At 40.7% G+C, this 22,069-nt stretch overlaps 1 protein-coding gene across 1 annotated transcript in view; it reads right to left on the bottom strand.

The window, feature by feature from the left end:
* RP1 (RP1 axonemal microtubule associated) overlaps positions 1–22,069 on the bottom strand; it is a 2,616,437-nt gene that overhangs the window by 2,051,551 nt on the left and 542,817 nt on the right. The window contains exons 9-10 of the mRNA XM_086965756.1: positions 7,975–8,053; positions 1,871–1,946 (exon numbers count right to left, since the gene is read on the bottom strand). Of these exons, the coding sequence (XP_086821882.1) occupies positions 1,871–1,946; positions 7,975–8,053 (155 nt within the window). The remainder of the gene's footprint in view (positions 1–1,870; positions 1,947–7,974; positions 8,054–22,069) is intronic.

Here is a 22,069-nt window from a genome sequence, read left to right as displayed (position 1 = left end):
CCTCTTCCATCTATCACCCCCCTCTCTGGAAGAACAAACCCATCAACACAGATAACAGCTCTATCTTCTTATTCTGAAGGAATGTGAATACATATGCCTTCAGAGAGCACTCGATCTCCACATCTTGACAGTTAGCACTTACTGTATTCTGTTTCATTGTAAATTATCCTGAAACGCACCTTTGGAAATCTGGGCCTAGATGTATCAAGCCTTTTGCGATTCGTTAAGGCCGAAATTCGCAGAATTTCGGCCTTAAGGAATCGCAAACGGACATTTTGCATTTTTTGAGATGTATCAGAAATTAGCAAAATAAGGAATCGCAAAAAATTGCGATTCCTTATTTTGCTTATGCATTTAAGGAATCGCTATTTTGCGATTCCTTAAATGGCATGTATGAAACTTTCTAAAATTGCGAATTTGGTTTAAGGAATCGCAAATTAACACCAATTTGAGGTTCGTGTTAATTTGCGAAATCCTTTTAAAAAACAAAATATGACTATTTTGAAGGTGGCATGTGACACACATACATGCCCATAGGGCATGTATGTGTGCCATATGCACACACATGTAAGTTTCAGGGGTGCAGCAGGGTGTCCATGAGACACCCCTGCACCCTTGAAATAATTCTCAAATTGCGATTAGCAAATTACGAATTCGCAATTTGAGAATTACTGCACAATCATTCCTATGGGCCTCCTGGCCCATAGGAATGCATGGGGAATTATTCCTTATTTGCGAATTCGCAAAATGCGAATTCGCAAATAAAGATAAATAAAGAATCGCAAAAAAAATGCAATTTTTTACATACATTCCATTTTGCGAATTCTAAATAGCGATTCGCAAAAAATCGCTATTTAAGATTCGCAAAATGGAATCTTGATACATCTAGGCCCTGCTCTCATTCAGCACTATGTTATTTCTACCTAGGTTTGTGTTCTACAAATACCCAAACATGCATACATATATTGAAAAGAATCACAAAAATGTGCTTGCAAAAGTTGTGAGAACTTGGTTCTGATAAGTGTATAGGCCAGTATCATGAGGGAGATGACCACCGTGTAGCTTTCAGGGTGTGAGTGCTGTGATCCAGGTAGTTTTTAGGTGTTTCCGAAAAGTAGACAGCTGGCCTGCATCTTCAAGCAGCGGTTGGGAGCATTCCAGAATTGGGCACCCTAAGGCATAATTGACCTATTTTTATATTTTATTTCTGGATCTTTTTGTAAGTAATATGATCTATTTATAAAAGTGTTTGTTTTGAAATTGTTTCTGGGGTTGCCATCTTGGTATAAGATAATAATTTCAAGCAAATTGAACATATTTTCCTTTGCTAGGCGATGATATGCTTTTGTTGATGTGAAGCATTGCACGGGCTCAGATGTGGTCCCTTTTAAGAAACTGTAGTGTATTACGATATTTTACAATGGAACCCTTGTGGCTCCTAACTGACTCCATAGAGCTGTGACGGAGGTGTCAGAGCGCAATACCATGAATGCTTGTTTTAGAATGTTGGGCTTGCAGTTGCACGCAGCAGAATAAAGACCTTTAATTCTTAGCTCCGTGTATAGTGTGATCATTGGGCGGTACCCAAGCTGGTAAGACGCTACAGAAACTATTTGAGTTCACTACACGATTGCAAGGCAATCTGGTAACTGCTGCAGGATTTAGCCCTTTAATTACCCAACACTGTACTTTTCACAGGGTGACACTGTACTAATCTGTTACTGTGACAAAATATTGTACTAAAGTGAAATTTATACCATTTAACCGCTTCAAATTTTAAGTTGAGGCTATTTATCTCACACCTCAACCAAAGATGACCGGCAACAGCAGGCTTTATACAAGCTAATTCATGATGATGAGATAAACAAACCTGTGGCAGAGGAAAACGTATTCTGTATCTTTTATATGGTCCTGCACGATAACCTTGTCTAGGTACCAGCCATTGCCTAGAAAAGTAATGGAAAACAATTAAAATTACCACCTCAAATGCATGTACATTAAAACAATATTGTACATTGTTAGCGTCTTAATACCATTGATTTTAGATTAGTTACATTTACAGAACACAGTAGAACTCTGTTGTATAACATCACAGGAATCTTACTCAGTGGTAAGCTTGTGGACATGTTATGGAGGTTTCCCAAGACCGCTCTGACAATTGTGTTGGCTTTTTTGGACTTCTATATTGCACAAGGTGATGGGAAAGACTTGTCTAGCCCTCCTGTAATGCACATAGTGCAGACGCACAAGGAGATGACAAACACGTGTCTAGTTGTCCTGTAAAGGCACATGTATCAAAAATGCAGTTTGCGATTTCCAAACATCTATTTTTACTGAATCGCTATTTGATTATTGCCTATGTATATAGGAAATCGGCAAAGAGTTTGTGATTCCTTAATCTACTATCTAATATCGATTTGGTAAATAGGTAATCGCCATTAGGTTATATTACTCCATTCGTACCTATGGGCCTTAATGGTTTTGCATTATCTAATTTGCGAATACCTAATTATTGTTATTATTAAGCTGATAAATTGCCTGGTTACTCCAACGGAGTGTCCCTGCGCTAGGACATCCCAGACCCTACCAAAAGCTCATAAACCCCGTTCCCCCCGCCATCCAGGGTCCCACCAAACCTAAGGCTTACACCACTTCCCAGGGGGTGCTTGAGAGAACCAGGTCTTCAGTTTGTTTTACGAGAAAAAGTTTCAGATGGGTGGATCCTTAGTTCGATAGGTTATTCCAAACCTTAGCCGCAAGAAAACCAAAGGATCTACCGCCTAATCGTGCCTTGCGGACCTTAGGTACTACCAACTTAGCAGTGCCCATAGATTTCAGGATCCGGGTGGGTCTATAGGCAGTAAGTAATGGGCACAAGTACCTCGCCCCTTTTTCGTTGACAATCCTGTGGCAGAAACACAAGGCCTTAAAGGCCTGCACCAGAAGCCAGTGTAGTTCCCTAAAGGCAGCCCCCACCGACGCCCACCTAGGGATGTTTAATATCACCCGAGCAGCTGCATTTTGGACCTTCAGTAAGATAATTGGTAATTGTAAATTAGGTAATGCAAAACCAAGGGTGCCGGGTGCCTAAGGCCCCCTGCAGCACCCCCCAAAAAAGTGTGCACATGTAAAGCACACACTACATGGCACTTAGAAAAATTCATTTTTGTTCGTTTTTCAAAATTTGCACATGGTTACCATCGACTTGGAGGCAATGGTAATAGCTTTTTCGGGAATGCACAGTTTCCATTTAGAAAATGTTTGGTAAATGTGGTAAGGAAATTGGAAACTGTGATTCCCTATTTGTAGTCGCTATTTTAGGTGCTTGCTATTTTTGAGATTTCCTAAAATTGTGACTACAAAATCTTTAATACATTGGGAGAGGCTATTTTGTATACGCAAACGGCTGAATTTTGCGATTCGCACCGTTTGAAAATGCTAAATGTTTTCATACATGTGGCCCTTGGTGCAGACACATATTTTGCACCTGTGACACTTGAAGCGACTATTCCCTCATATGTTGCACCATGGAAATCAGGGATTGCTCACTGAAGGTATGTTGTAAATGCGCATCTAGAAGGCAACACAGGTTTTTTAGGACAGCCATTCTCCGAGATCCCACTGAGACACACCTCCCATCCTGGGGTGTGGGGTGGCTAGGATGAGGCAGGGCACAGGGAAGCACTTTTGAATTTATCTGTGCAGTCCCGAGTCATCCTGTGCTAACGGATTTCCTTGGCATGGTTCAGCTCTGAATAGCTTGTCTCTGGGCAAACTTCTTTTTTACATGAGCAATCTGACTAATTCAAGTGTATTTTCAAAACTATATAGTAAATTGCATTTCTAGTCTAATATGCAGATTTCTATTTGGTCCTATGAATTTAGTCAGTCTACGTTCTGAATCGACCCTTCAAACTGAAGTTTTACAACACATTCAAATCCCCTTCTTGAAATGTTTCGCATGCAGTAAGCTCTTTTATCTGCATGACTGATTGGTGCAACTATTCTCCTGCACATACCAGACTTACCTGACCTACTTAACTTAACACTTGATTCCGTTTGACACATAGATAACTTGAATGTTGGTTCACCAAACTATTAGTTGGAAATTAATTGTCAGAACCCCTTTCAGGTGGCCAAGAGGCATGCAGGGGTTACATGGCTCAACCGTGGTGTTTGAGGCCTTTTACTCCTGATTTCCTGGGGCCCGAACAAATAAGGATCATGCTCAACTGGGCCACTTACCCCTTCGGCACTCGACTTTCAGTGGTAGCTGTAGTCAAGCAGTCAAGGCTAGCTTTGGGGGACAGATCAGTGAACATAACTCATAATTCAAAGTGCAAATAGTACGAACAATAAATCAGTGTCCAGCCAAATACTTGCTTTTATAAGAAAAGTAGCATTTCATTTCTATCTCTACACATGCAACAAAGTACTACATTTAGACAGAGCAACACTATCCCCCTTGAGGTCTGTGCTCTAGTAGCTGTCAGGCAAATCCCTATCCCACCCTCCTTTGTGTAATGTGTTCAGGGTTATTCCCCAATCACTGGTGGCTGCATCAGGGAATGCAAACAATTAAACCGTACTCCAGAGTTCTCCCTTTGACTATTTAGTAATTTAGTCAAAAGTGCTCCAGCAACATTTCCAGCAAGTCCCCTGGGGCCCAGCTGGCCCAATGCACATCTTACCCACTCTCGCAGAACTGAAGAGTACAGCCGATCAGGGGGGCGCCTTCAAAGCCCACCACCGAGTTCTGCTCAGTTTGTGGATGCCATGCTGCTCATGTCTCACCCTGTGACTCCCTGTGACGCAGGCTCTCTTTCTTGAGCGGCGTGGCCGGAGGTCTCCCGGAAGTTGGGGCACCTCCCTGCTCACGAAGACACAGTAAGTTGGCTTTGCTTAACATGGGTGTGAGGGCAATCCTTTCTTGAACTCCGACTGGAGCCAGCAAGGATGTGACATCATCCACGCTGTCTCTGGCAATCCTCAACAGTGAGTCAGATGCAGTTCCCCCATAGTGTGACCTTAGTTTTACATTTCGGCAGCAGTCTGAAAATGTTTGCGACGTTTCTACAAGCAGCTCCTCCTGACATATGGTACGTAGTTATGCGGGAGCAGACTAAACGAGCACAAGCCTCCCAGCCTGACGTTCACAAGTCCTGCCACTCCTTGAAGTGATACTTTTACTGGTGGGCCGTTCTCGCATACAGGGTCACTACAGGGCAGCGGTATAGGAGTAGCAAGACCAGCACAGATCTCAACACATTGCTCAGTCTATGCCAGCGCTCTCCTGGCATACGAGTGTCGTAAAAACAATCTTGCACACGGGTTACAGCTCAATCAGTGCTCAGCTGACACTCACACTTTGCACAGGGAGTCCTCAGGGTAGGGTTCCCCACTGGGCCTCGCTCCCCTCCAACTCTCTCTTCTTCCTCACAGGTCACACTGGTCTTGGCAAGCAGGTTGGCAGTGATGCTCCAGACTCCAGGGCAATGGTCTTGGTTTCCGTTGGTGATGCCCCCTCACCCAGCAGGGAGACTAGCATTAACCCCCAGTCCCAGTCACAGGCACGTCTTGCAGAGCTTCCCCTTCTCACACAGCCCATCAGGCTGCTTGGCAGATGACTAGTATTTGGGTACTCAACCTCCCCTTTTCTAGTCGTTTGCCAGACACCAAATATGATTTAGGGTCTAAGTCTTTGAAGTTTTATGATAGGGTTCTGCTTCTTTTGAAGTGAGAATTTATCCCTTTCTTCTTTCCTCATTAAATATATTTATCACAGCAGGCATGACTCCAAAGCTATTCATTGGGGCCAGTGTGCACACCTGAATGTCAACCACAGTGATATGTGCATCAAAAGGTAATCCCAGGTCCCCAGCCCTACTCTTTATGATTCCCTTATCAGTCCAATCTCCCTTCCTGAGATGTGTCACGCCCCTTCCTTGTGATCTATCAATGAATCTTATAGTAGTTTTTTGAAGTGTAAGGGAGTTTCTATCTTTCCCTCCACTCTTCCTACCCAGCTCACAGGAATGCAGCAGTACACACATCTGTCTGGGGGATTCATCTCCTCTTCATGTCGACACCAGGAAGGCTTGGGTCCTCATTCAATGTCCCATTGCAGGCACATTCACTCAGTGTACATTAACAGCACACATTGGGTCCAGCACTGTTACGTGTTATGCATTGTACCCTTACATGTGCACATGCACACAGCACACACATTCAGTTTGTGCACACTGGTCAGCATTGAAGCTTTTCTGTCTTTAAACAGGATGTGTCATTTACAAACACATACACTGCCAGCCCACATACTCATATGTGCGGTGTAAAACACTTCACCCTTCATGCGTTGTAATTCACGCAAGCAGACATACATCCAGCACATGCTTTCTCTGCGCACGCACTGCACAGCAGAGCACTACATGTCTCATGTAATTTATTCCTCTCAGGCATATATACACCCAGTACATGTTATAACCACACATGCACTGCACAGTACTGCTCCAACCTTGGTCTGTCCCCAACCCAGGTACACACACAACCAATGCAGAGCAACAACTCCTGCACTGCACAGCACTCCACATCTACCTGATGTAGGCCAATGGTGAGTTAAGCAGTTGACCTGTGACCCTCACGCCAGTGAAACAGGGTAAAAAAGGTCCTGTTCACTACTACTGATCACTACACAGTATGCTGCTCTACAGTGCTCATGCTGCTTAACGCCTGGTGAAGGCGGTAGCCTTCCACCGCCATGAGGATAGCACCTTGGGTGCCGCTTCCGGTTCAACAATATTGCAATTCATGAGACAGGCCTATGATAGCATACATGCAGACTCTAAATTAGTCTGTGACAAAAAAAGTCAACATTAGAGATCCAGACATCAGTACAGTTGGACACTTGGGCCAGGGTTACACATATTTACCATGCAAAGGACTTTTCTGTCACAAAATACATCATGCAACCTTTGATCCCTGATGCAATGCCTGGGTTCAATCATTGTCCATTCATTAGTCCCTGAACAACCGCTATTGGCTGCTGACAGGAATAGGGATACATCCGAGAGTGACATAAACAGGTTTTACGTTGTGTTCCTGTCGCTGCCTTCATGATTCCTTCAACCCTAGGCAGCAAGGACTGCACCAGGGCCACTCAAGGGCAATTCACGGCTAGTAGCTAATCCCTCTGGCCAACCATGGCTAGGCTTGGGTAGAATTGCAATTACGCTCTGAGTAATCGGAGTAATTTAGATAATTCTAAATTACTCTTTGACACAGAAATTCCGATATTTTATGCGATTACTCCTTGCGTAATCTGGGGGGAAATAAACCTCCAGTAAGAGCACATTTTGTGAGTTACAGCGACCCCTTGTGCCCGCTATTCATTTTCTGCTGCATTTAGCACTTTTTCCTAGTGCAAAAATGCATTCTTGCATCCATATTGGGCATTCGAGTGCATTTTGCGATAAGATAATAGCTCTAAATACCACAAGTAAATTGAGGAAAGATCCTATTCCAAAAGCACATTTAGCGAGTGCGAGTTGCTGCTCACTATTTGGGTTCCGTGTCATTCAGTGCTATTTCTTAGCGCAAAAATGCCCCGAGCTTCGAAAATTAACGTGAAGCAACATTTTTGCGCTAATAAATAGTGCTAAATGCAAAATTACTCTTCTTGCGTAATTTCATGTAATCTCGTGGAATTCTCAGGTAATTCTGCTACAAGTAATTTCTCAAGTTATGCCCACCCCTCGTCATGAGATTAGAGGCACATTGTGCTCTCTATTTATGTTGGAGTAGCAGAAGCCTCATATCGTTTGATTTCTGGTGCTGAAAATCAGATGATATTTTTGCAAACAATAATGTTCTCAAAATAATGGTGCCATTATGAATATACGTGCAAGAAAAGGACTATCAGTGTGGGATAATTGTCTGAAAAGTCATTTGGTGCTGGAAAAGACAGCTGTATCTGACCTGCTCCAAGGCCATCGTGTCCTATAACAATCTTGTACACGTTTCCAAGGTGCACCGCTTCGAGCTGGAAGATGTCAGTCTGCAAGAATTGAAAGGAAGTTTATGTTAGGAGATGGTAAACGGAGATTTAACGCAGAAGACATGTGAATAACCTGTGTGTGCATTCAATGAAAGTAAGCTAAACTCCAGCAACACAATGCTCAGGAAAATATTTAAATTTAAAAACAAAGACTCAAAAATTACACAAAATTATATCGAACACTACACAAATACCGACACCCCTTAAATATCTCTAGCCTCAGAAACGAGGTGATTTCATCGCGGTATTTATATTTACACAAACAACGAGAACAAAGGGAACACACAAAAACCAAATATGAAAGCATGGGGCTTATTATTAAGAAGGGCCTCAAAATGATCGCCGCTTTAGCGGAAGGAAACTGCTGCTAAAGCGGTGATAATGGGATTGTTAATATGCCCTGGAGAATTCCCATAGAAGCCCAGGCTAACACCAGAACCTGGGCTTCTATGGGAATTCACAAGGGCATATTATCAAGCCCATTATATCCGCTTTAGCTGCAGTTTGCTACCGCTAAAGTGGCGGTAATTTTAACGCTGTTTCTTGATAATATGCTCCCTAGTTCTTAAACTCCAAAAAAACATTTTCAGGATCAGAGTTCCAGCGAAAGTAAGGATCATTAATTTAATACAGAAAGACAATGCTTTGAGTGCCTTGCGCCCTCGCGCAACTGCAACTTCCGTGCTGCAAAATGATAAGAAGCAATTTCTGCTCATCGATTTGCAAGTGATGAAATATCTAAATGATGGCACAATAGTATAATTATCCCAATCCATAAACTAGGAGCCGAGGTTGTACTATCAGGGTTTAGGATGCCAGCCCGTTTAGTTCCTGCTATTAAACATTTCACTCAGCATGTATTTATTATACAGATTATAACAATGGAATAGTAATAACAACATTACTCTGAGTCATCAGCTTGCATTCTTCTATAACAAATCAATCGATGACAATAGTTTTGTCTTGGAGAGTAATAGTCATAAAGTGCACCGTGAACAGAAGAGAGTTCACTTCAGCACTGTATCTTTGATCGTTTTAACGCATCTTTTGAATTCATTGATAAAACTTGCGTTGGCGAAGCCAATAGGTCTAGCCTGGGTAACCTGATGCAATGGTTAACATTTATTTTTTTTATTGCAAGAATGTGAAATAAAATTAAAAAGGAAAGAAAAAATTGCAGAGGTCTAAACGTGTCAACCTTATACTTCCATGTTTTTGTTCATTTAGAAAAGAAAAATGTATTTAATAATAACAGAATAGTAAGGTACTTCCTATCAGGCCAGTGTACTTACAACTGATGTAGAAAATATTTTTTATTTTGAATACACATCACATTAGTACATCATACATAGGACTAGGTCTCCTAAGGATTTGCAACAATGGAAACCTATCCATAACGATGCATGGTATTTACAAACTAGCAATATAATCCCGAAACTATTCAGTGTACACTCACTCCTGCACCCTTGTGCGCAAATGCTGTGTGCAAGGTGGCCTTGTTAGAGCACATATTTGGTTGCTGCAGTCGGTTGCAAGAAAATTTAGTAAATCTAGGATTTACTATCTTATAAATAAAAAAGATAAAGGATGGAAAAAATATAGAAAAGTAAAGCATTTGTCCACCGGCCCTGGTACTGTAGTGTCCTTTTTAGTCAATGAGCACACGTGATCGTTTAAAATGTATCACTCTCACTGTAAGAGAGCCCTGGCCGATATGGGCTTACCCATTGCCAATGCTGTGTGTGGTGGTGATTGAAAGTGATACAGTGTTCAGGGCCAACCCTCTTATCATTTTTCCTCCAATGAATTGTTTCTTTGTCACCTGAGAAGTGATGGGAGTTAATATTAAATTAATCAATTTCAATTAATAATGCAACCCATTTGGCTACACATTAAGAGCTAGGAACCAGTGACTATAGTTAAGAAAGTGTATTACTAGTTTGCAGTCAAATTAAGGTGCACAAATCTCAGGACCATGCTGTAAAGGTACAGAAAAATACCCGGAAAGCCCAACCTCCTACAGAAGTTTAGGTGTATCAGTATAAGACAAGGAAGAAATTCAGCCACAGAAATACAAAAGATCAATAACAAAATCTGGTTCTCTCCTCTATACATGAGTACTTCTAAAATCGTCTAAGTTAAAGTTCAAACTAATTTGGATGGTTCAATAATATTAAGAGATATAAAAACCATGGAAATGCAGAAACATAGGGAAATGCAGGAAAGATTGGGAAGTTTATAGCATCTCAGAAGCTCAGTCAAGCGTCTTCTTAGGACAAGAGATTGAGTGTTAGCCAAAGTCACACTCAGCAAAAAATCAAAAGAAAAGCATAGAGGTCTAAACCTCCCAAAGTCCAGGAGACAGTAAGAGTGTCCTTAAACAGTGTTTATTCCATTTATTTGCACCAGAATATCCCAGGTAACACCCCTCTGTCCACATCATCAGGAGTTTTTCATTCTCATGTTGTAAGCTGCAGCATTTATGAAATGTCCCTCACTGAACATGGGAACACCATCGTCGTTCATCCAAACCATGCTACAATAATGCTGCATAGGACTCTTCAGTTAACGCTCTGGCTCTCCAAGTTCTTTGTCAAGGTTTTCTTCTCTTTCTATCGCTAGTACAGCATTGTATCAACTCAAACTAACAAACCATATGGACACACCTGCAAGGAAAAAGTCATGTAAGCAGAAAATAGGAAACCATATTTTATGCAGAATGGAAAACAGGCCTAGTCAGGACAACTTTAAAGTATTAAATCGTTGGTGCACATTTAATATGTGTGTGCACTTTCAAACACACATGAATACAAATTGTCAGTATGTGAGATTCCTGTTACATGTGGCATACAGTTAAATCTTGAATGTATATAAGTATGACTAAGAACTACATTTTAATACAACATATGAAGCATTAGTGCACGCATTGCACAATTCATTGATGTTTCTAAAGTGAGAGCATTCTAAAGAAGTGAGGATGTTTTATTCATCATGTCTCTAAGAAATGCATAATTTAATACGATTACGGGACACAATGTATGAATGAATACTCTAATACTGCGAATGCACTTTAATAATGATGCCAAGAGCAACACTTTATATTAATGTTGTTAAGCTTCACAAGAAACATGTGCTATGTTAGCGTGTCGTGTTAGGGCGGGGCCAAAATTATGTTGCTCTAGAAGCATACTGCCAAAGCCACTTTACCAGGCCAGTGAATTAAAAGAGCTGACTTAAGGCTCCTCTAAGGATGCATGCATGTAATTATTTTTTATTCAAAAACAACGTTAAAAAAGGTCCTACAATCTGCCTTAGATAACACCTCTATGAAAGGGACACATCTGATTCGGTCTTCTTAAAACCCTCTTTAGCTGCTGTAATAATAGTATCCATGAGAATTCAAAACCGAAGGCAACTATGGTCTGGTAAAATGAAAGTGCATGCCATAATAGTTCTTAGACCGAGAGACTGTAGATTATGTTTACAGCAGATTGAAGATATTGTCTTCATTTGGATTGTATAGTCAAGATTATTGAGCCCAAGCAGGTTAGTGTTGAGAAAAGTATTAATAAAAACAAGTTTAAAAAATAATATAAATACCATGAATATAATGTAAACATTTCAGCTATGGAGTCTGCCAGCTATACAAAGGCTCAAAATCCCCCCTTTCCCCTTAAAGAAGCAAACTACACTTTGAGCAAGTGCTCTGCAGCTGCCAATAACAAGGTGTCCCCCATAATTAACAAAATACTAATCACCAAACTAACACGTACATATGCATTGCCATTCCCACGAAAAGAAAGAACACTTCAAAGGAGAGATCAAAAAAGGGGCCCAAAAATATTCTGATCTTTCAGAGCAAAAAACACGGACACAAAATCTAAAACTAGCAAAAAGCACATACCCACACAAAAGAAAATAAGCACACAATGTACTTTTTAAAGAAACTGGAAAAACACACAAATAAAATGGTTTAAAATGTGCCTAATTTTAAGCAAAGCCAACGCAGGAAGCTCATCACAGAAAGCTATATCATAGTACAAATATGCATAGCCAGCTTGGCACAGCACACATGAGAAGGGGGCAAACGTCCGTTTGAGACCCCGCCCACACCACTCTGAAATACCACGTGCCAAGAGAGATGTTTGTTCCATTGACCAAAATAGAAACTTCTTTCAATAAAGAAGACGCATGGGTTTAGTGAAATGGACATTGATGGCAGAACGAACTGACATGACTTCTAACGTCCTGGATAGCTGGACCTAAAGGGAATAATAATTGTACTTGATGCTGTCTAAGAAGATACTGGAGCTTGACATGAATGGAATTGGATAAGAAATGTGTCCCGAATGCTTTGTTTAATTTGATTGAATCAAGACAAAACACTAATGTGCTACTAATACTGTTTTTACTTTACATGACAGGGCTGAACAGTATTAGTTTGTCGATAGGTATGGATGGACATTTTTACTTGATGGGACAGTAGAGAGTAAGTAAACAGTTCCGTTATCTATTCTACAATTACAGTAAACATGGCAAATCGTTCTTAAATTCTTTGTCAAAATGGTATTCTTCAGTCTTTGGAGGCTGTGGAAAACCTGACAGGAAGGCTAGGAGCAGGCTGGCTAGAAGCAATTTCCTGGGTTGTGGAATGCAGTTCTGCCACATTAGCACTGATGGAGGAGCGTTTTGCAAAAAGAAACCTGTTCGGATTGACACCCCATAATACATACTAACAGTGTGCAGTGAAAGAAATTAACATACACATCACAAGAACATAAGGGAAACTGCTTTGCGCATGTGTGCACTAATGTGAAATATATCCATGAAAGAACTAGACCATATTTACATTATGCTTTGAAACAAACAAGAAATAATGTATGACTAGGCCGCATCTTGCATTTTCCATCTTGCATCCTGCTTTAAATAATGAATAATGCCACCTTTGCCTTAAGCTCCTGCTAGGAAAACACTAAACGTAGATAGTGTAAAGGTGGGTGGTAGAGAGTGAAAAGTGCATTTCTGTGTAATTAATGAATGTTTATGTTTCATTTGCCAAAGTTAGTCGAATGAGCCTCGAGCGCAGCAGAGAAAGAACAAGAGTTCAAGGATGCTCAGCACAGAGTGCATTGTTCCCCTGCCAACAGATGAGACTGGCCGTGGGACCTGGGACATCTTCCTGGGACGTTGCTGAAAAAGATGTGTGAAAATGTTAAAATGTATCATGTATTAAATTGTGTGAAGGAGTCAAATATTATGTAATGTGAAAGGATGTAGAACAATAAGCATGTACAAATTATGAATGAAGTCACAGTGGTGTGACAGACCACCTCTCAAACTGCTTCAACACCCTGCGCATGGTTCACAAGATCTACAGATGGATCCCCACTGAAACCAGAAGGACAGTCACACAGGCCCTTGTCAGCAGCAGGTTGGACTGCGGCAACGCCCTCTATGCAGGAATCACAGCCAAACTCCAGAAGAGACTTCAACGCATACAGAACGCCTCTGCACGCTTCATCCTCGACATATCCTGCCACACCCACACCACTGCCCACCAGAAGGACATGCACTGGCTCCCAGTCAAGAATAGGATCACCTTCAAGCTTATCACCCATGCCCACAAAGTACTACACAGCACCGGACCAGCATACCTCAACAAGCGTCTCACCTTCTACACCCCAAATGGACAGCTGCGCTCCGCCGACCCCTCCCTCGCTGCCGAGCCACGCATCCACAGGACCTCCACGGGCGGCAGATACTTCTCCTACCTCGCGGCCAAGACGTGGAACACCCTCCCCACACAGATGTGACAGACCCAGGACCTGCTGACCTTCAGGAGACTTCTCAAGACCTGGCTGTTCGAGCAATAGCTGCACCTTCACCCCCGCTCAGCGCCTTTAGACCCTCACAGGTGATTAGTGCGCTCTACAAATAACTGATTGATTGATTGATTGAAAGTCAGATTCTGTTAAATGTTTCAACTGATGTGGAACGGACATGTAGGTTTTAGGGTATAACTGGGGTGCCTTAGGGGATGTGGTTTAGGTCATCTTGAGAGGAAAGAGAAGAGAGGGGTGATGCGTCGTTGTACGTCGGTTTGCAGAGAGGCCTAGCTGATCCTGTCCCTGTCCCGCTCTTTTGTCCTTAAGTCTTTGGTCCCTAACTCTATTTCAGGGGACCCCATCAATCTTTTTGGCCAGGGGGTGGAATTTCACTGATTCCTTGAGTTAGTATTATCTTTATGACTTGTATTTTGCATAATCATTTGCAAATGTATTTTTGTCTCTGAACCTTAGGTCTCTTTACCTATCCACTCCGTCATAAGTATAATGTTTCACATTATTTTTTGCTGAGACTGATGCCTCTTAATTTATCCACTCCTTCATGTGCATACCGTTAATTGAATTATGAGTTTGACACTCTTTGTATATGCTGATGTTTTTCTCTCCCTTTTGTGGATTTCATTCTTTTGCATTTGTGACCGTATGCAATGAGCATTTATAAATTCATATTTTTTTAGATAAAACTTTATTAACTTTACAGAGAGTCTGTGATTATTTAGCTGACTAGACAGTTAGTTAGATAGTACTAGCATTACCATCAGCTATTCAACTAATTGGTCCTTCGACCAAGAGGAAACAGAGTTGATGTAAAGGTTTAGTTAAGTATTTAGAGTAGTCAAACATGAATCTATGAATAAAATAATTGTAATGTCATTTAAACTTGACCCCCAGCGCATCAGGTATTTGGGTGAATGTGTATGGGCCATTGTATTGTGATGTTATTGAGTATTGATCCCTGATTAATTGATAGCGCTCTGGATCAGCACTGACACCAGTACAAAGCAGCAATGTGCTTGCCAAAGTACACTTGTTTTGGCTTCTCCCTTCCTCCTTCCTCCTAGTTAGTTTTCAACTTATGTGTCCCACCACTTTGCTATTTTTCCTTCTTGTTTTGTTACCTCGTACTAGGGACCCACCTAGCATTGCTTCCTTGGGAAGGCTTTCCCCCAACTTTTTTCCTTACATTCTCCTGTTTTTGCAGACTTTATTTTTGCTGTCTTTAGGACTCTGCAAGCTTTATCACTGCTAACCAGTGCTAAAGTGCTTGTGCTCCCTCCTTTAAACAGAGTAACATTGGTTTACACCCAATGGGCATATTTAGTTTACTTGTAAGTCCATTTAAAGGTGATACTACATGTACCTATGGCCTTAAAATAAATTCACGTAGGGGCTTGCAGTACTCATTGTGCCACCCACTTAAGTAGGCCATTAAAAATGTTTCAGGCCTGCCATTGCAGCCTGTATGTGCAGTTTTGACCTGCCACTTCGGCCTGGCAAAATAAACCTTTTGCCAGGCCTAAATCTTCCTTTTCATGCACACAAGTCAACCTGAGGGTTGGCCTAGGGAAGGGTGCAGTGTATTTACAAAGTTGGACATGTACTTTTAAGATTTATATCATGGTAGTTAAAAACTCTGATGGAGCAGGAAAATATAACTGAATAAACCTAGTAACTAACCTTACGAAGTGTCTTAGACATTTACATGAAAACACATATATTGAGCAAGATATAGATGAACATGTCTTTCTGTAAACATACAGAATGAATGGGTAGCTAGTTCATTTAGCAGAAAGCACCCATTTCTATTGTACTTTCTTTGCTAAGATAGGCTAGGCCTCATTATTCTTTCTAATTTCCCTTCCCCTCTTTCACTTAAATAAACGTTATTTAAAAAATGCTAAACGATGACTTGGCTTATTTAAACGATTTATATTTGGCCTGCTTAGCTTGTCATCACTGTAGAATGTGCTTTCCTCAAATGTAGTTTTTCTCTTCCTAAGCTACATGTTCTGATTGTATTAGATAGTTTAGAGCTAACACATGATCACATTGATAAACAGAAAACTACAACATTAATATAATAGGGTTTGCATGTAATTGTGTTTCTCATGATCTAACCAGGATATTGCAAGACAATGTTTCTCTCTCTTTAGAGTAGTTGTTGTATGTAGTGGAATGCTGAATAGAAAATCAGTTTTAGGGCCTGCTTAGATTCTCACAGAAATCATACCCAAAAGATACAAATGTTTAGTAGCAAGTAGACACTTTCGGTTAATACCTTGTCGACTCAAGCGTCTACTGTGTGAATGAATGGAAAAGCTGCAGATCGTCAGAAGATTCTTTCTCATTTGCTCGAGATTATGTAACATGGAGCTCATCGATACATATGTTTTTATGTTTTATACGCGTACGTGTTCTTAGTTAGACAAAAGCCATTCCTTTCCAGATTCGACCCCAGCCCTTTGCCATTGCCACATCCTTTTTCTGATTGCTGTGAGCTACTGCTGACAGTCATTTGTGTTGCCTGCCTTTTTGGAATGTGCCTATCTCTCATTTCTAATGGTCATGTTTACTGTTGTGACCATATTTATTTTTAGCTTGACAGTTGGGTTGGTACTGCAATTGTATTCTAATGCTTATTTGGAGAGGGGAGACTAGGGTGAATTTCCAGAATTTATGTGTTATTTATTTTTTATAATAAGTACAGGCTCCTGAAATCTTGCTCTTGTCCTTGTCAAGAGGAACTCTTCATGGGTTTCTTGTTGGATAGAATCCATGGTATATTCCTGTTGACCTTAACTTTGATTTTTTTTTATATTTCCGCAAACAGATTTATCTTTACTAACTGAATAAAAAGACAACAAACAAGCGAGAAATAAAGGGTTTTGAACCAATTCTAAAACCATTATCTTTGACTGAACATAATAATTCTAATGTTGATGATTATTGAGATATTTCAGTTTTAATGCTCCATTCTAAAACTGTGGTAAAGATCCATTTGCTTTAAGACGAGTCGGGTGCATCATTGGAGATCCTGATTGTAATTCAAGGGTTGAACTATTAATTTAATACTGTTTTCACGCTGTCAGTTTCTGGTAGCAGAGGATATGGTTCACACCCTGAAGGGAGACCCAGATCACCCTCCCAAGTCTTAATAAAATAAAATCCCCGATTCCCAAATCAAGTGTCCAGAACTTGGGGATCTGACAAGGCTGTACTAGAAGTTGGTTGCAGTTTTGAAGATGTGAATATTAATAGGGCCAATTGTTGTTTTTTGTAATTGTGTTTTGGTTTAGGCAGTGATGTTGTGAGATCGAATGAGTGAGCAAGAGGACGCATTAAGGAATTGTTTAGGAGAAAGAGATAGAAGAATTCAGGGTCTCAGAAATTGAAGATCCTGGTGTATACATAGATACATACATCAAATTGAATAAAAACATCTTTGTATTATTTGCAGTGTAGTGTGTGAGGTACCATCACCTATACCAATGACATAGTTGTTGTGATTGATTAACTTGATCAGTGCTAGTGGAACCTAATTGCACTAACAGGTAAAGCTACATTGATTTGTGTGATTTCATGCTGGTCGTGATTTCACTTGCAGTTGTGGGAAATGTTCTGAGTGATAGTGATACCATTATTTCTTTGGAAAAAAGCAAACAAGAAGTTTTTGAAGCTTTATTGAAGGTGTGTGAATGTGTGAGAAATTGTAAAGGAGGCTGAACTGCTGCAAGGAGTGAGACCATACGTCCTACTGTTTCACACTGAAATTGGTTGGTTGGTGTGCTTTCATGCTGGGATTGGTTGGTGAAGTCAAGGCGCCGAGCTGGGATTGGATTAACAGAAAGTGAGTAGCGTATCTGGATGTAATTATAATCGTTTTACTGCATGATCAATTAAAACCTTTGCAAACAAATAAAACATGTGTTAGAAAAAGCAAAACGACTTCAATAAATAATTCTAAAAATTGCTAATGTACAGTAATTCCATAAAATTGCAAGGGAGTAAAAGCTAGTGTACGAGACAGCCAGTGAGGGGGATCAGATTGCGCAGAGTACAACATTTGTCGGAGTGCTGATCAGTGGGGGCACCTGTGTAGTCCCAATTCCTTTAAAGTTAATATTAAAAACTTGGATCTTGAAGATGTTTTGGAATGTTACTGGGTGGCAATGAGCTTGTTTTTGACAGTAACGGAATGTAGTTCATCATGACACTTGCTCTCCTGGGTCGTTGCGCCCCGTGGTAAAAATCTGGATGTGTTCATATGTGATTGGGCTATTGAAATTTGACGTATACGGAACAAAACAATAACATTGGATTGAAATCTACCCTGTTTCTCATTGTATTGCAAAAATGTATTATTTTAAAAAAATTTAAGAGTTTGGTAAGAGGGGACGTTACTATTCCAGTAGGGAAAAGTGAAGACGCACCTCCAGAGAGTACACCTGCACATTATATGACAATTGAGCATGGGTTAAACACCTGCTCTTGGCTTCGTAAATGGAGTACAATTATGGAGAAAGAGGGCACATTGAGCTTTCCTAGGATATGTGGAAATGTGTAATATTTTACTTAGCATAAGCGACAGCCATTTTGGCTGTGGTGTCCATTTTGTTTCCTTCGTAATTCTCCCGTCCTCTGCTGCTCGTCTTTTTCAGTCTGCTTGTGTTATCTATTTTAGTTGACTTCCTGACTCAGCTAAAGCAATGTACGTGCTGAGGGTTTGTAGCTGCCAACGCACCTGGTCTCAGATGTTAACTGTCAACCGTTTACTGCTGCCATAAGCATTTCTGCTCCCCCTCCCACTATGCTGACCAAGTGGTTATTCATCTGCCCTGGTTTGCTAACAGCTATTTCTAAAACTGTTCTTCCATTTTTTCACATGCTTGCATTGCAGAAAACCAGTATTAAAGGGACACAGTTTGTGACTTCAGTGTACAACCTCCTGTTGTGTGGATGTGGTCCCACTCATGAGTGATTAATATACTTGTTATTTTATTTCCACTCCAGTGCCGATCTCTATTTTGTTGGTCTTTGAAAACGTGGACAAAAGTGTGACCCTGAACCAGTGTACCCCTAAAAAGGTCCATTTCCACAGTTGGTGCCCAATGTGGGACCCCATCGGAGTCACGGTCGTCCGAAGGACTGGTCTTGATGGAGAATCGAAATATTACTGAGGATGTACACTGCATGAGGAGACCCTAGTCTTTGCAGGCCAATGTGGCTTTTCTAGTTTTCCCGATTTGACCCTCCAGGTGGTGACCAGTCTCGACTGGAGTTTTCTTTGGTGTAATTTTGCAGTGACCATTAGGTCGCCAGAGATCGGCAGGTGGGAGTTGGAGACTTCTGTTTGGTAAGGTCGCTGAAGCGATACTCTTGATTTGTTTGGCGTAGGTCTTTTGATTTGGATTTGTTATGATTTTTTTGCAAAAATGGAAGTCAGGTAATGTGGGGATTTTTCTCCTTTCGCAATATTTGTTTGGAATAGTAATATTTTACACACATTTTTAAAAAAAAGCCTCTTCTCAGCACACTCCGTAAATGGTGTTGCTGCTCTTGTGGTACCAGGATTAGTTTTGAATAAAGTCAGCTGGCCCCTCCAGAAGGGACCCCTTACACGGAGATGTATAGTAAATATGGTATGTCTCCCATAATGTACGGTTCATTGTGGAACAAATACACAAAGAAAGAGCTCGACTTACAGTGGCCATTAGATGTAGCGTTAAGAATTTTGAGTCCATAGTTAGATTATAAACACTTCCATTCACATTACTGTGGTAGTCATCATGCTAGCTAGGATGTTTGTGTTGGATTCAATTTTTTGTGCATGATTGACATACATCTGGGTCCTTGTGCATGTTGTTTGTATGCTTAGGTGCTTGTATGTGTATTTTCTGTTTAAGTATGAAAGCCTTTGTTTGTCTTGCTTTGTTTACATTGATGCATTTGACCCTTCTTATTATTGGCCTCTCTCTCTGTGTACTATACAAACTTGAAACCCATTGGCTTTGTTGCTGCTTGGGCTGACTATTGGCTATTAGGACAGGTGGTGCCTAAGTATGTCTGTCATGTTCTCCTCTGGATACTTGGTAGCACTTGAATAATATTAATTTGTTGAGTGTAATTTGCCCTGCGATGGGTGTTACTATTACCTCATTTAATGGTACTCAGTTTTTTTAATTTGGAAGGATGAAAGTTGCGTTCTCCAGGCAGATAAAAACATCAGTAGATTTACGTAACTGTTTTCTTTTTTTTCCACTATGCCCAGTAATAGAAGCAAGTTTGCTTAGTATTATGTGAAATACATGCTCCGTAATGATACATTCAAGCAGCGTGAGATGTTTTAATACTCTGCACGGTACGTCTTCAGCATTGCCAGTAATTATAGTCATTTACATAGTAGGTGTCTTAGGCACTCAACAGGAAGCATTATTTGGACACTGGTGGAAAATGCAAAATGCTTGTTTTAAAATACCACCCATCTCATAAGTGAACTTACCTTGCTGCCAAGAAAAAAAACACTACGCTTGATTAAAACCAACAGTAAATGCATTACTGTTAGTCTGACCACAGCATTAAAATAAGATGGTCTAAAACGTCAGTATGAAGAATCGAAAATAAGTTCAGCTCTGAGCAAATCTTAAACTGGGTAAAACCGTAACGCAATACCTATACCTGAAGAGTGGTCTAGGTATGGTAACAACACACTCTAGAGTGAGGACCACTTGGAAAAATGATGTTGTCACAATTCTCAAGGATAGTCATTTAACTACCGTGAAAGTATAAAATAATGTTACTAGGGAGATGTTAATTGAGGCACAGACGGCGAGGCGTAAATAAAACTCAAATGACTGCTCGGGAAGAGGGCAGGGCAAAGCCCGGAGATCAGAGGACAGACATAACTGGCAGCTTTGTTCCTTCACATAAAGATATATTAAACACCGTCAAAGACACTGCATAGGGTGAGCTCCTGCGCCATGTTACACAAAAACTTAGGAAAGAGGCCTTGCATCCTTAGTAGAAAGACATGCTTGGTGTCTGGGTTGATTTAGTGCTTTGAAGCCATGGACCAAAGATTCAGACACTTTTGAAGCATGAGGGTCAGGGCTGCTCAAGACAACGATGCTAAGAACATAGGATGGTAGTGGTCGTTACTGCACATATTGGCATTTTCAGCACCACTTTATTTACTGATCGCCCTGCAATTTTCCCCCGGTATTTGTTGTCATGGTCAAACCTGCCATAATTTGCTTTGTGAAAATGTGCATGCACGTGACACTCGGTGTTGTGAGCATCAAGTTCTTCATGTCATGCCCCATTTTCCAATTAAAAGCTGCTAACAGGATGTATTTACCACATCTGGTAAAAATACCTCACTCTCATCAGACTCATTTGTAATCAATGGATAAGTAAATCTTTCTATGCTTGGGGCTCTGATAAAATTGCAGTCCTACCTCTATGTTCATACTATGTCTATTTTTTGCTTTACTCCAGACTTCAGAGGAATTTAATTTATGGTAGCTAGTTAGGGATTATTACTATTTTTTGTGTTGTTGAATAGACTTCTGCAACCAGATACTCCTGAGCAATGTGAAGAAGGTACACTGTTATTGTTTTCATTTCTTGCATTGCATAATCACAAAGTCTTTAGAAAGAAATTGCAACTTTGTAGACAGCAGGTTACCTATTTAGGTCACCTCCTGTCTAAGGAGGGACATGCACTCACATCAAATCGCATTCAGACAATTTTAGATACTCCTGTGCGCTGTACTCAGTAGGATGTCTGTGCACTGATTGGCCTTACTTCCTTTTGTAGGCAGTGGATGCCCAGTTTTTCTCACATTATTAAACCTTTGTTGGCCCTTTTTGATTAAAGACACTCCGATGCCTTTCCCATGGACTACTGAATGTCAGAATGCCTTCCAACATTCACTCCAAGCTCTTTGTTCTGCACCAGTATTAAGAACTCCAGACTACACTCACTAACAAGAGCATGTGAGCTTAGTACAGACTTACTTGTCAATATTTTTACCGACAACCAGTACCATTCAGGGTGGCATATAATTTTGGTCGCTTGTGGAAAGAAAGGGGTTTCCTCACCTCACATGGAACACAGATAGTGCATTGAGAATTAGTACATAATCTTCTTATTACCCTAACCTATCCTAAG

Source organism: Lissotriton vulgaris, chromosome 4_1, assembly GCF_964263255.1.
Source record: "Lissotriton vulgaris chromosome 4_1, aLisVul1.2, whole genome shotgun sequence".
NCBI classification, from domain to species: Eukaryota; Metazoa; Chordata; class Amphibia; order Caudata; family Salamandridae; genus Lissotriton; species Lissotriton vulgaris.
This window is presented reverse-complemented; position numbering and strand designations above follow the sequence as displayed.